Consider the following 18,725-nt stretch of genomic DNA (forward strand, 5'->3'; position numbering starts at 1 on the left):
GAGCAACAGACTAGGTCAACCCTGACATCTGTACCACAACATAGTCACGATCGAACCCACTTTTAATATGCAGCATGTCGACAGGGACAAAAACGAAATCCAATTGCAAATGAGTATTTCTTACACGTGTGCTAATACAATATACTAACGCTGAGTTTGTAGCGGACCAGCAGTACAGGGGCTCTTTAAGACGTTTGATTTTGATTGAATCAGCGACATAGAAAGGGAGAAACAGCGCTTCTGTCAGATATTACATCATCTCTCTTTTGATGGCTAAAATGGCCCCCTGACAAAGGCTCTTTATCACCAATTCAATCGAGTAGTATGCTGTCTCTGAGAGGCACTGACGGGGATATGGGATGGTTATCAAAATGGACCTCTGATACTACCACTGAATGACACTATACAATTACAAACAGATCTTGCTTCAAATAAAAAATATGTGATCTACAACGCAAGTAATGACTCATTTCTGATTGCTTATGACTACTGCCTCAAAACGACATACATCTATTGCCATGAAGGGCCTTGACTTGTTCAATTGTATGCTGACAGTGTTCTTTCCAGTTTAACAATTTGATCAGCCAGAAACCATACAAAGGTGAACCCAGCTGAGCAGTGCTTGCCCTTTTGAAGGCCACTTGCTCTGAGATCTCTACAGTGTCGTCGTCATCTGGCAAGCCGGCGAATCAAGGCTATGAGGTGGAGGAGACAGAGAGAGAGAGAGAGAGGAGAGGAGGAGATGCTGCATTGGCATTCAACAGTGTTGCCTCCTACGTCTCATGTTACCTGTCAGCTACCATATGCTCGTTTAGAGTCCCGCACACATTCTCGCCATGAGGTGCACACGTGCTTACGCCGGGCTGAATGTAAAAACAAGCAAAAGGTGTTTTTTTTTTTATGCAAACAGAAATGTGTTTACAGGATTAATACTTTAATGATTCATGCATGAGATTTTCTTGTCTGTCATTTTGCCAACAGTAGAGTAAATGATATGCATACACATTAACATGCAAACTTCTCACTGGAGTATTCACAAACATGCTCCGACACATTTCATAACGTTGGCCTTGTGTCCTTCTTCATCTCTCTTTGTCCCATTTGTATAACTCTTTTTTCTAAGAGAGGCCAGCATGCAAACTCATTGGCAACGCATTCGCCTTCTGCGTCACATTGTCAGATGGAAGGGAAGGGAAAGAGAGTAAGAGTGAGACAATATGGGAGAGAGAAAGCATTTTTAACCCATCTGCCAGCCCACAAATGGCTGCCATATTCTGATGATTGCATCGTGGAGTGGTGAGCTAAAGCCGAAAGGCATGAGCAGGAAGAATGCTATTACCATACACTATGTATTGGTGAAAAATCACACAGGTGAGTGATGCAGAGTGTGACGATGGAAGGTAATTTGTCAGGAGGTTAGGCCTAAAGAGAGTGGTTCCATTTTCAAGTATTAAAAGAAAAAAAGGGCTTTCATTTAAATTATGCTTTTTTCTTTCTTTCATGTGTGAAATTCACTGACAGACGTACAGACATGTATAATGGGATCTTTTTTATCAGGCTGTCCTAGACCTAGATAGGGCAGTGAGTTGGGAATTGAGAAATAGGTCAAGAGAAATGGAGGGTGTGAGCTGGCTGGAACAAAGTTATCTTTTCTTGGCTTTTATGGTGTGTAAGAGGGCATCAAACACTAAAGGCTGAACTACCAAACATGATGGTTTAAGTTATCATTAACATAACAAAATGCACACAAACACATAATGTCTGGCTCTTTCCAGAGCTGTGACACCCTGTTGTCTCTCCCACTGTGCCATAACACATTTCTTTTAGCTATAGAGTATGCATGGCTGCACATCCTCCAGTATGAAGTCTTGCTCCGCAGAGGCGATTGGTCAAGTTGACGATCACATGACATGGATCTCACCCAGGCAAGCAGCAGCCCCGGAGAGCCAGAGAGATGCTGACACAGCACACCTGATCGCCAACCCCCCACTTGAAAAAGACCTTCAATCTCCATCACATAGAAGACACACATAAAAAAGACTCACGGTAATACTGTGAATGTGGAAAGACACGCTATTACAGACATGATAATACATGCCAGAGGGAAGTGAGTAGATTAAAAGTCAGCCTAACCTACACCTCACACAGATTCTTGTTATCAAAGTGTTACAGTTTCCAGTATGGATAGTCTTCTTGGTGTGGATTTGTTGAGTTGTTTTGAAAGGACTGAGGAGGACTGGTCAGCGTTATTAAACAGCTCTACTGAGACTGCTGAGGTTCAGGGAGGTAAAACGCTCAAACCAACAGAGTAAGACCCCCGTTCTACTCTGAAGATGGGTGAAGCTGAGTCAGCAGAATGACTTATATCTGAAGCCTCAGTGAGTAAGTGAAGTCATTAATGGACAGACATGAACCTACTGGAAAGGAAACGAAAGGACAACTAGAGTTTAAACCGAAAGCATCTCCATTTCAGTCAACACAGCGACACACCATCTCCATGGGATGGGTTCAGCAACCATTACAAATGTGATGAAATGCTCTTCTTCGCAGAAAAGAAGCTCAAGTGTTGCGTGAAGAAAAGACTGTAGTAGAGTAGTAGAACTGTAGCATGACGGGAATGTTTGGTGAATGTTTTCATTAAGATGCCTCATTAATCTGCACATACACACATTTGTCTGACCCCCACCCGCTGATCCTGCACTAACACACCAAGGAATGTGTGTGCCAGGACACATGGATCCTAACACACTGTCACTACATAATATATGCACACACACACACACACTCACACATTTCTCCTCTGTGGGTGGTACATCATCGACCTTCGTGGTTAGGGCGCAAACATAAGAAAGAGCCATTCAAAGATCAGCACAATATCTCTTTACCTCCTTTAAATACATGCAAAACAAGAAGACAAGAAACAAGAACAGCATGCTGATCTTTAGGCAGCACATACTCCTCCAGATTTTCTTAGCAACATAAAAACACGTTTGATGGACAGTTTTATCCAGAGCACCTTATTGTACCAAGAATGCATGTCATTTGTGCACGAGTGGATCAGGAACTGTCACTTTAAGTGAAAATATACTGTTCTTGCCCATACCAAGAAAGCGTTGCGCGGTCTAGCTTCATTTAATGAGCCGACCCAGGTTGCTCGAGATGGCACAACTTTGACTATTCTTTTCTTTACATCTCTCACTGTGTGACACAGCCAATGTTTGACACTGCTCAAGGTCACACGAGGGGCACACCTGTCACTTCTTGCCCCAATCCAAAGCTCAAATCAAATTTTGTGTCACAGACGTTCCTTTTAGTAAGAGGCGATGGACTGTGGATAACTGTGTATTTCTGATTATGATTCTACTTTTATGGTTTTGAGAGTGGCAGTCCTGACTGTGAACTGTATGTACTATTAGCAGGGGGGAAAACGTTGGTCATTATTGTATGGAGGTACAGGCAGATTACCTCAGCAGGTAGCTGTTGCTGCTCTTAGACAGACAGCTTCAGAAGAGTGTGAGAGGGACGCTATACTTACAACAGCATCGGCATGCACTACATGTGCGATGTACATTCAAATAGTGCTATATAAGTGCACACGCACGCACACACGCACACACACACACACACACACACCCTTCTCTGCTCACATGAAGGCCCACAATGCCCCTGCCCACACACATATCCAGAATCCAACCCATACACATTATAATGAGTCACACAGAAATGATTATAAAAAGACTAAAGCTAGAAAAAGCAGCCTGGACCAGCTGACGATGATAGCACAAACAGAGGCTGCAAGGTGTGTCCCCTCCCTTCTGAGTGCAGCCACTCACATCGCCTTGTAATAATAATGACCCACACCTCCTGGTCCTAATCCCCCGCTGTACACCGAGCAGAGAACACCCTCTGGCCTAGTGCTGCTTCACAAGCTGCTCTGCCTCCCTGTGAGGTGAACAGACAGGGTGGGGGGAGAGTGATAAACGCATAAGACCTGCATGTAAAAGGTCACAACGCATCTATTTCTGAAGGTGGGAAGAGATTTCGGAAACCACCCAGATGCGCAAGTACAGCATATAGGAGATTGTGAGGAGAGAGATGGAAAATCCTCCCACATTAACCTCTCAGTTGGATCTGTTTTTTAAGAACTACAGTGGCATGATAAAGATTCCCCTTTAAAAGGGTAACAATATAATCTCATTATTCAAACAAAAAGTATGTTAGATAAATGCCAGATGCAGAAAACGACCTTCAGGAATGCACGGACTTGATAACCCACGCCTAGGAGGTGCTTCCCTCCTCACAGCTGACATTACTGCGTAATGAAAACATTGCGCCTTTTCCCTTTTTCCCTCACGTCGCAGCCCCACACCGCATCAGTCTGCATCACGTTCATCCATTGACAGGTTCTGTGACAGGAGGTACATTTAATCACACCGTAACTTCACAAATGCATGTTTTCCATACTTCAGGGGTGATACCTTGTCTTAAAGTGGGGTGTCTCTGCGTGATGGGGATGCTGCGATTGCCTTTTTTTATGTATTTCCGTGGGCAGGTTGCACTGGGGCAATGCGCTTACACGCTGCCTATGCGGTAGCCTCTTCCAATGGACATTACGCACCACCATGAACATGGGGTATTCTTTTGTTCCTCAGTATTAGTATGATTGCACTGACCATTGTCTATTCCATATATTCAGCCTAATAACATGTAATATAAATCATATCTGCATGGATGAGATTCACATCATATTGGGGCCAAACAGGGGGTTTCTCTTCCCTTTGACTTGGCCCGGCTAAAATAGCGCACGGAAAGGGTTTGCTTACCTTCCCACTGTTTGGTTGGCGAGCTGTCGCATCCGATTGAATTGCTTCTTCATCTTGTATGTTCTGCGTTAACACCTACAGGGGGAAATATTCCGCATTATTTCTCTCAATATAACGGTCCGTGCTCCACAGAGGTGCAACACAAAATCCAATCTGGCATGTTTTCCTTCCCTCATCGCAAGCTGCCAGCGCCGAAAACCTATTCCACACGATTACATATTTTCAAATGATATTTTTACATCTACATTTGCCACACTGCCTGCGCAGGGATGCTGGACCGATTCATCGCGGGCACTTACAGGCAGAGAGCGACAGCAGTGACAAGTAGCGGCTGCGCAGCAATGCAGTGTGGGAAATGTAGTAAATCAAGGCTGATGCTCAATAAAGAACCCAATCTAGCCGGCTCCCAGAGGGCTATGAGGCGTGATGACATAGGCTTACATCGTGTTTAAATCCAATTTATTAGTCTAGATTTCAGCAATTTACTACAACCATGGAATTACATGCAGTATAGTGTTTCTCAAATACTGAACGAGTTCATTTACAAATAAATTCAAGTTTATGGGGAAACACAAATAGGTCTACAGCTGAATCAAGAGGGTTGCATGGTCATAAATACATAATAAGAAAATATACAATAAAGAAAATATATAAATAAATAGTCAATGGAAACAAAAAAATGTATGTGTAGTATTTATATTTACATAGAGACATAAAAAAAATGTTTAGCCCTGCTAGAAATAGAGGATAAATAACCATGTACACAAAAGTTTAAGTATGAGTCGACCAAGACCGTCACTGCTGTGAGTCAGTCTAACATCTCCATCTGGTGTCTTCCACGTGCCAATGCACTTAAATGGTACAAAGTGGTACTAATTATTTTTCTTTCTCAAAGTAACAGACAAATAAAATACACCAACCCTTTTGATACTGAGAGCTACTTCAAGGGTGCTGAATAATACGATCTTAAGGGCTACTTGTTTGATACAAACTTCCTGAATAACATAGTTGCACGGTTCACCTTTAATTATAATATAATCATTATTAATAATAATAATAATAATAATAATCATAATAAATATTCATATATTATTGACAGTTTTGTATGAATGAGGACAAATCACACCAGTTATATTTTATTTTATCACTTCTGTAAAAAAAATTAAGGTAATCATGAACTGTCACATCTTCAAATCATATCCTGTTTGTACAAACACTAACTTTGTAACATCAGAGAGAGAGGAGATCACATCAGAACCTTTCTTCTCGTCTTTGAACAGTGTTTTCAATAACATCATTGCACCTTTCAAGACCTCTCCGTCCGAAAAGGCTTTCTTGTTCTTAATTAAATAATGTGCAGCTCTAAATGAAGCTTCCGATGCTTTCTGTGACTTGTTCACCTTGTCTCAGCGAAGAGGAAAATGGAGATTTAGCTTGCGCGTGGAACACTAACCCTAGACAGGTTCATATATACATAATACATTTTAGTTTTTTAAATTATATATTCAGTATTGTCATTTTAAAAGAAAGAATAATTCAGGTGTTATTGATTAAAAAAGAAAACAGCAAAACAATTAAATACACATTTTAGACCGAGCTCCATGGTGACTAGAGCTACTTTTAGAACATGCCCTGCGGGCGACTAAGTGCCTGTAGGCACTGCGTTGGCTACCCCTGCACTAGACTTTGGTTAAATGTGTTGTGCTCATAATGTGATTATGAATTAGGATAGGAATAATAAATACATTTTTTAAATATATTGTTCTTTCATTTAAGAAATTTACATTTGAGCATATATAGTTCATAGTTCATATAGACTCATTCCTCCAGTTTTTCACAGACAAAATCAACAACATTAATAGCTCACTATCCCCTGTACCCCACCCAGAAGCACCCCAGCTTCCACCACTGTGACTCTTTCCCCAATCTCCCTGGACCTCCTAATCCCCCCTCCCCTCTGCCGCCTTTCCCAGTTCAACCTGGTTACCCCTCCTGAGCTCCTCCAACTGATCAGCTCCTCCAAACCCACAACCTGTTCCCTTGACCCTCTTCCAACTCCACTACTGAGGTCCTGCCTCCCTGTCCTCTGCCCCTACCTCACTCACCTCTTCAACTCCTCACTGTCCCATGGAACCGTCCCATCTGCCTTCAAAACAGCGGCGATCACCAATCACCAATCCTCAAAACACCCGGTCTGGATACAACCACTCCTCTGCCACAGCACCAGTCACCCAAGGCGTCCCCCAAGGTTCAGTACTCGGCCCCCTCCTCTTCACAATCTACATCCTCCCCCTCGGTCAGATACTCCGCCACTTCAACCTGGACTTCCACTGCTATGCCGACGACACTCAGATCTACCTCAGCACCAAATCCCCCCATAGCCCACCCCTCTTCCACATTGAATCATGTCTCATAGAAATAAAAAACTGGATGCAACACAACTTCCTCAAACTTAACAAGCAGCAAAACTGAACTCCTCCTCATCGGCTCCAAATCCACACTCAGCAAAACCTCTAACCTGACACTCACCATTGACGGCACCACTGTTTCCCCCTCTCCTCAGGCACGCAACCTTGGCATGATCTTCGACCCCACCCTCTCTCTTGAGCCCCATATCTGCCATATTGTCAAAACTTCCTTTTTCCACCTCCGCAATATTGCAAAAATCAGACCGTCTCTCACCCGCCCAGCAGCTGAAAGACTGATTCACACCTTCATTTCCTCCCGCCTTGACTACTGTAACTCGCTTCTATATGGCATCACCGCAAGCTCCATCAACAGACTCCAACTGGTCCAGAACTCCTCACACACACCAAATCTTGGCACCACATCACCCTAGTCCTCAAAGAACTCCACTGGCTACCTGTCTCCCTCCGAATCAACTACAAACTCCTGGTCCTCACTTACAAAGCCCTCCACCACCTAGCCCCCTCCTATCTCACTGACACCTCAGGTGGTCTCCTTTCCACCCCCATATCCAAGCTGCGCAGCTTTGGAGACAGAGCCTTCTCCAGGGCAGCACCCAGGCTCTGGAACTCCTCCCCCAAGACATCCGTGACTCTCAGTCCCTCTCCATATTTCTGTCCCGCCTCAAGACGCACCTCTTCTCAAGTATCATTTGCTAGCTCCCTGTTAACCGTATTATTATTATTATTTTTATTATTTTTATTTATTAATTTTTCCTTTTCTCTTTCCCTTTCTTCCCTTCGTCCTAACTCCTCCCCCCACGTCCCCTACTATTGTAAAGCGGCTTTGAGGTCTCGAAAAGCGCTATATAAATTCAATTTATTATTATAGTATATTGCTGAAAATATGAAGTATGAAAGGGGCCCTTAATCTTTTTCTTTCTGAAAGTTAAAAGTGATTGTAAGTTCGGACTTTATTGTGATGTATTTTTGGGACTCTGTGCTGCTTCTAACTGTCCAGAAGGGAGCAGTCTCTTCTTATAAACCCCCTAACATCTTCAGCACCACAGTGTGAAGGACCAGCTTTAGCACCATGACTGGACTGTTTACAGAGGATATCTGGCATGTAATATGTTCAAACACAAATGACATGCCACATAAAACGCTTGTCTTGTATAAGTGTATGATTATCTGCTGACTTCATCAACGTAGTTTCAACAACTGTGAAATTAAAAAAGCATGTTCATTAGTCCCCATAGCAAAAGCTTCTGTGACGTTTTTCCATGGAGCTTAAGAGAAGCGTCACTGAGGAGGAAGTCACTCATTGAATCTGTATATGTATTCAGCAGTACAGGTTAGTTGATCTACTGTGTACTGGTAAATAAATGTGACCATCTTGTGTCTCCTATATTGAGTAAACATTTGACAATCAGGAGGCTGACTGTTGGAGGCTTTGTAAAGAGCCATGACTACACAATATGCTCCTGTCTGTGCTGTGGACAGGAAAGAGCAGTTATGACCCCGAATCAGGACGGATGCCCTCTGGCTGGTGTCATAAGGCCTTAATAGACCAACAGGTGGGCTGCACACCGCCACCAGGGTGCCGAGGCCTCAGGGAGTAAATGATATAGAGAAATGGTTGTTCTCTGCCCTCATTAATCTCCCAAGTTGGAAATTGAGACGGGACGGAGGATCATTCAGCCTTGATCTCAACCTTTTGACCTTGTCAGATCATTTGTTTTCATTAGTCCCCACTCAGACAAACGGGCTAGTCCCAGTCCAGACACCTACCCTGCCCCCCGTCAAAGCAGCGAGCGTTTCTGAAAGCATCTCCAGGGGTCTTCTCGACTCTAACCCCAACCCCCCAAAATGTCTTGCTCTATAGTGTCTCTGGACACTTCTAAATCAGCATGGATGATTCTTCACATCCGCTGGCCTGTTTCAGAAACTCTCTCAGCGGTAATCCCTCCACAATGAACAGAGAAAGAGCAAGGGCAGAACATAAAGTCAAACTACAAGGGAATTCAGAGGTGCATTTCAACCCCCAGATATCATTAAAGAGTTCCGAGTTTTGCAGCATGCATCTCACGAGAGTACAAGAAGAAAGAAATGTGAACAACGATTCTTCATCTGCTCTCCTGTTGTTCCTCTCAGTGAGTGGGATGACTGAGTGTTTTTCCTCTCACTCTATGCTCCTCTACAGGGCAGCTGGGGACTAATTGGCTCCCAGTTCACCAAATGAAGCCTTCTCTTAGGTCATAACCTCTCCTCCTGATGACCCATTCCTGCTACTGATATGTGGGCTGCAGTTTGACAGTGACCAGTGGTCGAAAAGGTACTCAGATCCTTTACTTAAGTAAAAGTACTAATACTCACCAAAAGTCCTGCATTCAAAACCATATTTGAGTAAACATATGCAAGCATCATCAGCCAAAATGTACTTAAAGTATCAAAAATAAAAGTATTCATTGTGCAGTAAAATGTTCCCTGTCAGTGTCATGCTATTATATATGATGTTTTGAAATAATAATACTGCTGCATTAATGTGTATGTTGCTTTTTACTGCTGTAGACTGTCGGGTAGTTACAACAACGCATGATATTCTATAAAATCATCGTGTGTTTGCATTGTTGTCCTGTGAGAACCACTTACATCTAAAAAGTCAACTTTTCATGAGCTCAGAAAAACAGCCCTGTTCTCAGCTTTGTGACGATGCATTTTCCAGCTGATCCAAGAGGGTTTTCAAACAGTTTATTTATCTTAAGAAGTAGGAGAATGTTCTCAACCCATGCAGGAACACTTCATCCTTCAGTTTACCACAAACATTTGAAATCAACACATCTGGAGATACATGTTTTTCACTGGACAGGAAGGTCCACATTGATAAACACACATTTAGAGAAATAAAGAGCACAATACTCCCCTCTGAGATGTAGTGGAGTAGAAATGTAACGTTGCATTAAAATGGAAAAACTCAAGTGTCATTCATTTGTACTTAAATACAGTACATTGGATTTAAATGGGTTAAGTCTCGCTGGAAACACTATGTTGAAGCAACGAGTGTTAGCTCTGCTCAAAGCAAACAAGTGTAGAGTATAAGGAAGGACCTAATGGCACGTTACGAGCTCAGGTTAAAAGCTGCCCGGTCAACAGAAGGGTTAACTTGCAGGATCGCCACGTACATCGTGCTTGTGTTTTATCTTCAGACACATAGCATCACATTACCCAGATCAATCAGTCTGGGTGTGAGGGGTGGGTCACTGCAAGCCTTTGGTCTGTCATTGAAGAAAAGTATGACATATTCATTAAGGAGGTGTGAGCCAGGCAGCAGGCAGGCCCCGTAAATCGTACACCCCCTCTGGCTGTAACTCACAGTCCTCATCTTAATCCAAAGAAATTCACCAATTTAATGACGGATCAATAACTACAATTTGAGTCAAACTACTCGCAAAAAGCAGAGGGGTATGCTTCTCTTTGTAGTTGGTACAGTTCTTGTCTCTTGCAGACTGGGTGTGGAGAGACAAAGCTCACCATTAACGTCAGCCCTTTCAGGTAAGCCTGAGCGCCAGGCCCAGACTTCGTGGTGTATCTTTAAAGGGTTATCTAGGGCCATAATGAGCCCCAGCAAAGCCCAGCGCCAGGCCTAATGAAAACGCTGTGACTTCTGAGGGGGGAAGATATTACAGGTCTAAACTACGGGGGCTGTTTTAACATGCATCAAATGACAGCAAATGAGGGTTATCCTAAGCACCTTTCAGACGCTAAATGCAGGTCTGCTGGTGAGTCGGCCTTGAGTTGAGAGACACGAGCTGAAGCACTAAACACTGATGGCATGTTGGACACTCAGCATCTAGAAAGAGATGTAATTCAAACTGGAAAATGCTCCTTACTCTGGCCAAAGTAGAAGACAGTGGCGGCTTCATCATCATCATCATCATCATCATCATCACTATAACAGGATAACTCATGGATTCTATTTATAAGGTGTGGACATTGAGAAGATGGTGTTTTCATATCAGCTATAAAGGTGTCACCTTTCACAGAACACCTTTCATCACCTAGACCAGAATGCAAACATCCAATAACAACTCAATAACTGCTTGCGTGGGTGTGGTGAGCTCCAGCTGCGGTGTATGGTGAATAAATTTGTGCTCAGAGGCAGAGCATGTACATACATGCAAGCACACAATAAATGGTAGGTTTCGCTTGAAAGAGAGAATGAATAGAGAACAGATGTTTCTGTTTGGGGAACAATATCCAAAGAGTTTACAGTAAAATGGATCTTTTTAAACTGAAGCTGAAACAGTCGTGCATTATCATTCATTCATTGTTATAGTTTGTGTTTTGTGCTGTTTATTTACTTGAGTTTTTGTGTATTTTAAAGGAATATTCATTGCAAAATTGGAATTGATCTTTGCTATACACATTGTTCTATATATTTCTTATATCCTTTTTAAATGTATTTTATATACTCCATATAAAAATAAGCATTCAATGGAAAAAAAATGTATGTCTATAGGCATTGGACCATTTTGTATTGTTGTACTCAGATCTTGTCCTGTAAAGTAAAGTAAAGTATTGGCTTCAAAATATACTTATACCAAAAGTAAAAGTACGCATTATGCCAAATGTCCCACTTCAAAATGATATATTTTATATTATTGGATGGATTATAATTATTTATGCGTCACTTCATTGTTTAACGTGGTAAAACTGGGGATAATTTCAACTGCTTTATACAATTTATCTGCTGGATACCTTGTGAATTCCTCCTCAATTAAGTTTTACGTCATCATTTATAACTACCACTGCTACTGTTTTTGTTCTGTTCTGTTTTGTCATGTTATTCGTAACATAATGGACTAAGCAACTGTATTTCATTGCATCTGAAGTAGTATTATAAAAGTAGCAAAACATTTTTACTTAAGTACAGTCATTGAGTAAAAGTACTTCCCATCATTGCAGACCATCACTGTTAACTCCACATCTTGATATTGTTGCAGGTGTAGAACATTTACACATGAACACACACACACATGAACACACACACACACACAAACACACACATGAACACACACACACACACACACACACACACACGCACGCACACACACACACGCACACACACACACACACTTGATATGAAACCAACTCTTGTGGAAACCAGGGCCTTGGGGTAGCCTTGGCATTTCATGGATCCGAAAGACAGATTGAGCTCAGATGGTCCAGGATTTATAATGTGAGGTGAGCCACCTGAGGGACACGCCAACTCCTCTCTGGGTTGGCATCCACTTGTGATGGAGAGATTTAAGGCAGGATATTACAGCTGATGGCTCATAGACCATGGGAAATGTAAAGCGTACACGGAGCACAACGCTGAATTACAACACTCGATCCCACAACACTTGTTCTAACCTAATGCTTTAGAGACTCGGGTCAAGAATGGCTCTGCCAAACGGAACACTAAAGCGTCCATAAATCAAATGTTCAGAGAGCTCTGAATCCCTGAGTTAAGACCTGTGTAGTGTATATTTGGCAAAGATCTTGATCATGACCTCAGGAAAGTATGTAAACCAAAGGTGGTATGTGGTTTATGGAGTTTGCCCACCCCTGCTGTAGTATGTGCTATAAATCTGGAAGAGGTTGCCTTTTCAATGGACTGTCACAACCCTTATGAAATATGCATACACTAAACATGTTTCAAGTGCAGCAGTGTGTTTATCCAATGCTAATGAGCGTGGTTAGTCCTGCAGGGAGACTTCACAATCGTCAATGCGCTGTTTGTGTTGGCTGCATGATGCGGGATCAGTATATTATCATACAAATGAACGTTCTTTGTGGACTTAAAGTACAATAACGTTAGCGTGATTGTCCACGGGTTTTTTTTGCTTAAAATGTTGAATTTAATGTAATAATCTGCCTCTTTTCCTGTTGACATTGGTGTTCAGGAATGTAGGAAGCATCATCGGCAGCGTAGGAGTTTCGATGACTGACTGACCTTACTTCCCTCAACCCTGCGCTGAACTCCATTAAGGGCTGACTGCAGTCTGTAATTTAACCAACAGCCTCTTATCATGTTTGTCTTGTCTCTTCCTCAGGGGGTTGACTGCTTGCCCGCAGACCAGCTTTACTTAATTTCAGCCTTCAGCTTTGCACAGAGAATAAAGTCAGGGGATATGACAACTGCGTGACTGATTGAAAATACAACTCAGCGACTGACAAATGGCTGTACATTTCTAATGAGTGTTGTTCAGAGACAAACAGCATGTGTGTTTGAGCTATTTCTGATTTATATAAGTGGTCTGCCTGGAAATGTCTTGAGTTAGTTACTCTTCAATCAGAGCGGTGATTGTATTCGTACTAAACTATAAAAATTTGCAAAATTGAGGCTCCACAGATCATTTACTGTTCACAAGGAATTACAAACCCAATGCACTACATGCATGTCTGCAGTGTAGTACAGCTTCAGTTAATTATGCTATGTTATTTTATTGTGTTATGCACAGAAAAGTGCCCAGGCCACATGGACTTTATGAGAGACCAAATAATATGGTTGCAGGGGTGAAACATTGTCAGACTGAAAGAACTTGAAAGAATCTGCCACATAAAAAAGTTCCCATTATATATTGAACCATAAAATATGAAGAGATTCTGCTTCACACAAGGCTCTGCACTATAGTTGTTTGTATCAGACAATATGTTTGTAATTTAGGTTTGTATTAAACATCAACATGCTCCCTTTCCTTATACATGAGGACCAATTTGCGCCTCAGCTCGGGGCCCTCTGTAGTCTTTAGCCGTGTTCCCCCCACACAATCATACAGGTAGATCGGAGATCATGAGTGCGTTCCCTCTGCCCTCCCCCTAAGTGACCTTGTCATATTCTGCCTGTAGTGACAGAGGAGGCCTGGGGCCTTGGGACCCCGCAGCCTTGTCATCTCAGCCCAGATCAAAGAGACCCTGCTCTGGTCTGACAGGAGCCCTGCATGAAGGCTTCAGCGAGCATGGAGCTTGAGAGCAGAGCTTGATCAACACCATGGGTGGCAAGAGGCAGAGTATCCGTGTAGGTTACCGTGAGTGAGGAAGCTTTAGAGGCAACGGTTCTTCTAACTTTGCTAAAGAGATGCTCTAGATTTCTGAGTAGGGAATTGAGACCTGTAAGTACTTGATGAGTGAAATAAAAGGGAAGTGAGAGAAGTAGCATGTCAGGAATGTTGAAACAAAAGCACAGGGAAGGAGAGGTGGTGGAAATGTGGAGCACAACGCGTCTTTAGAGGACCACCACCCAGTCGGAGCTTCAGTGAGAAGTTTGTCTTGGCCACAGATCTGCTTTCTTGTGACCTCAGAGTATTTGCTGACATGCACGGCCTCTCCACTGAACAATAAATAGTGGCTGAGAGTAAAGATCAAATAATTAAGACACAAACCTGAAGTAAATGGTCTATGAATTACGCTGCAGCACGTTCAACTCCTCCAAAATAAAATTAAAATAAAGTAGATGAGAAGATTCAGAGAGAACTCTATTAGTAGTTAAAGTGTTATTTATTTACATCACTTGAATAGACAATAAAGTATGAAATAATTGCACCATGGTTTATGTGTCATCCAGTGACACGTGGTAATCACAGTGACAATGAATGCAATCCATCATGCATGGCAGATTCAAATTATCTTTTTGACCAACTCATAATTTCCACGCGCGTGTCACGTTACCTGCTGTATGCTGGTTAAGAAAACTCTCTTCCTTTCCAGCTTAATGTAGAAGAAGCTTTCCTTGTTTCTCCATCTTTATTCTATAAATGGCTTCTCTAGTTTGACTCACGACCCCCGGCATCTGATCCGCTTTGCTTTCAAAAGGCCACATCGTAAATTCCCAGTCCTTGATATTTTCCCTCATATCCCACAGGACCATAATGATGCAGCGTTCTTTGTTGAAAGCACCTGTTCTCAGCTCGAATAATGGGCTTCATTTTCATCCAGAATATAGCCCCTTAGGGACGCCCAGCCTCCAAGCCTTCCACTTGAGGGTATCTAGTTGCCGCCGTTGCCAGTGAATGTTCACTGCAACCTTTTAAACACAGTCAACATGTGTTCTTTGACTAGTAGGATCTGTTCTTGGAAAAGGAATTAACTTTTGAAGCTATTATCTAAATGTATGATAATAAAGCAGCGGTGGGTGGTTAAAACACACACTGACTGTGTGTGAATGATTGTGTTTGGTGAGTAAGCTTGTAAAAAAAAAAAAGACAAAGAAGGGAGAAATACAAACATTATCTTCCTTTACAGCAGGGGTCGTCAACGTTTTTCAGGCTAAGGACCCCCAAACTGGTGTAGCGTGGTGCAGAGACCCCCTACTGTATATATTGTACACAAGAGGCGAAGAGGAGGGAATGTGAATGGCAAAGCAAAACAATTATTTTTTAATAAAAAGAAAATAAACTTTATTTAATTTTTTTATTGCTTTTTCTACAAACAAAACAGCGGACCCCCTGTTGAAGACCTATGCTTTACAGAATACAACTCCACAAAATTATTATTTTCAATTATTACTTTTTGCCTCCAGAAAGCTTGCTGCACATATTGTATGTTCCTTTGAAAGTGGAAGCACATAAATTGAAATAGATGTGAACACGAAGTGATAAAGTTGTATCATACCGTGATGATAAACTTGTGAACCACCTGGATATTGTGAAAAAGATCCCGACAACTCCTGTGATGCCAGGAATACACAACCTGTTTTGATACTTAAAGAACAGACAAAGTTACAGTCTGTATACACTGCAATACAAAAACAACTTCCTTATATGGTAAAAACAAAAAAAGGGCAAAACAAATAGGGCATGTCAGCATGACATACTTTTCTTAGGCCAATACAGTGACGTGCTTAAAAAGCTTTCATTTGCCTTACTGGATACATTGTTTTAAAGTGATTGTCATGAGCAGTTTGAGATCCTGCTTCGTGTTTCTGAAGCATCCAGATACCACTTTAATATCACACATGCTTATTCCCAATTGCTAATGCAATAGAGCCACTGTATCACACTCACCAATGGAAAACAACGAGCTAACGGCCTTTACAGGATTTTTTTAGTTTAGTTCACCAGAACATGTAAGCCTGCTTGAGCCATCCAACCTGCCACTTCTTCCAGGTCCAGGAGGACACCAGATAAGACCTTTTCTACAAGATCAATTTAGGAAATCCGCTCAGGTTACGGCTGTTCCTCAAAAGAAGATAAGATGGTCTCGAGCACGGCTCCAGAGCATTTATAGACATTTTAAATGGCCTTAGCTAGAGTTGAAGACCTTGAAGGGGGACTTAAGGAACCAGAGCAGTGTCTTGATCCGCCTCTCGGCTCACCTTATAACCCTGTCATTAGATTGAGGGCTTTGCGTGTGTAAGACCTACTGTTGTTTGCATTTGTTTGTTCTTTCTGGGAGGGAGCGGCGGATGAGATCATCCATCACTCCACTTTACCCTCTAATGGGCTCAGATCTCTGACATCTGGAGGTTGCTCCAACAGTGACATTTGTGCAATGTGATGTGCGCATGTTTATTTGTGTTTTAGACAATATGAGCACATTTGATCTAACTGCAGATTGCAATAACACACACAGCAATAGACACAGGGCTCACCCAAACACACGATTCCCACTTTATTCAAACAGCTGCAAGAACGCTGACAAAATAATGAATCGAAAACATGTTGACAGGTCAAAGTGATAAACAAGCTTAGGTTGTCAGCAGCTGCTATTTTTTCAGTTAGATGTGTTGGGCGCCATGTGTCCCTGTTAGGTTTAATATCACAACTTTAGGTTTTCTTCTCCTGGCTATGAAGCAACAACTTCTGTGTGTGTGAAAACACAGAAGTTTTTACTTTCACTAAATTAGAAAATGGCTCCATAATGGCAGACTGACAACCCAAATACACAATGGTTAGATCAGGTTGCATATGTTTATACTGTAGCTATACGGTACGATAGACGATACGGTATCAGTGTGGGTCCTGATGCAGGACTTTATTTAACTGTCTGGTTTTCATGTATGAGCTGGGTGCTGTCATCTGTTTAGGCTCCAGAAGAGGAGTGTGTTAACATTTTTCAGTTAGAGTAATCGTGTTGAGGATGTGTAGAACAAGTCAAGCATTCGCTTTAGTGTGTCCGGTTTACTCCAGCTGAGTCCTTGTGAGATGACACAGAGTAAACATGTGTGTGTGTGTGTGTGTGTGTGTGTGTGTGTGTGTGTGTGTGTGTGTGTATGTGTGTGTATGAGGTATTGTCTCCTTGCATCATGAAGCACAATCCTTATAAATCCTTATCACCCTTCAAAGGATCAATATTCAATTAGCTTTTACAGTATTGTCATTCAATTCTAACTAAATAAATCATTTGTAATATTAGTATGTTAAAATGTCTCTGAATATATAGGAATATATGAATAGGTAACTATATTATATACCCTGAATACATTTGAATAATATTGGACTAAATAAGCTCTGATTAACCAACTCTATCCTCCCTGGTGAAGAAAGTTTGCTAAAATATGATAATGTAAGTGAAGACGATATCATTTTCTTTATTTAATTCACTTACATTCAATGTCCTTATGCCAGTTGCAACATTTTCAGACGTAATATAATTTGATTTATTAAGAAGGCTGTGCTCCACATGCATTTTCCAGTGTGCTTATACTTGGCAAGAGACGACTGAATTTGACAGGAAAACCTTGGTTGTGACGAACACTTTGTCGTAAAAAGGCCAAGTTAAACTAACATATTGTAACTACTTCAAAACAGACGTGTAGTGATTTACTCATAGTTATATACTGATAGTGTTCTTATACTGGGCGCTGTGGATGTAAAGGGCTAAAGTGTTGTGGAAGACTATCTGTCAAAGACGTGGTCTCCAATAAATGGCTTCTTCCATTTGCTAAACACAGGAAACTGTTTTGGACTTCAGAATGACTTTAAAGTTATTACTCTAACAACACTTGAACTCAACCATTCAAGTTCCACCCAGAGAGTTGCAAGTACACAGTGCAAAGACAAACATGGTCTGCATACAGAGCAGAAAGGGCAAACCATGACAGGGTAGCTCAAACCAAACCCCTTGACACACATTTTCCCAAACAGGTTATCTTGTGGTCATGCACTGTGTAAATGCAGCTATTAGGATTAGAAATCACACACACACACAGTCACACACAAACCACTATATATCATATATAGCGGTGTCTGAGAGATGAGATAAAGGGCTCAGATGAAGGGAGCAGGGTTGTCTCTGGCGAAACTCTGACTGACATGGCAGCTCTGGGGTAATCCTGCTAATCCTCTGCTAGCTCAGGGGTGCAGTGGGACTGAAGGCCTTTGACCCTGCATCCAGAAGAGGTGCTAACACACACCCACACACACACACACACACACACACACACACACACACACACACACACACACACACACACACACAGCAAACTTTTGGTGGCATTTTAGCATTCATGGTA

The 18,725-nt window shown here is 42.0% G+C and overlaps 1 protein-coding gene across 5 annotated transcripts in view; it reads right to left on the reverse strand.

The window, feature by feature from the left end:
* arhgap44a (Rho GTPase activating protein 44a) overlaps nucleotides 1-5,123 on the reverse strand; it is a 29,563-nt gene extending 24,440 nt beyond the window's left edge. For 4 of the 5 annotated variants that reach the window (XR_003832631.1, XM_029437372.1, XM_029437374.1 and 1 more), the window contains exon 1: nucleotides 4,824-5,123. Coding sequence is in view for 4 of the 5 variants with exons in the window: in XM_029437372.1 (XP_029293232.1) it covers nucleotides 4,824-4,876 (53 nt within the window). In the remaining variant the exon portion in view is untranslated. The remainder of the gene's footprint in view (nucleotides 1-4,823) is intronic. The other variant, XM_029437371.1, reaches the window with a different exon arrangement.
* Nucleotides 5,124-18,725: the final 13,602 nt, after the last annotated feature.

This window comes from Cottoperca gobio, chromosome 8 (assembly GCF_900634415.1).
Source record: "Cottoperca gobio chromosome 8, fCotGob3.1, whole genome shotgun sequence".
NCBI classification, from domain to species: domain Eukaryota; kingdom Metazoa; phylum Chordata; class Actinopteri; order Perciformes; family Bovichtidae; genus Cottoperca; species Cottoperca gobio.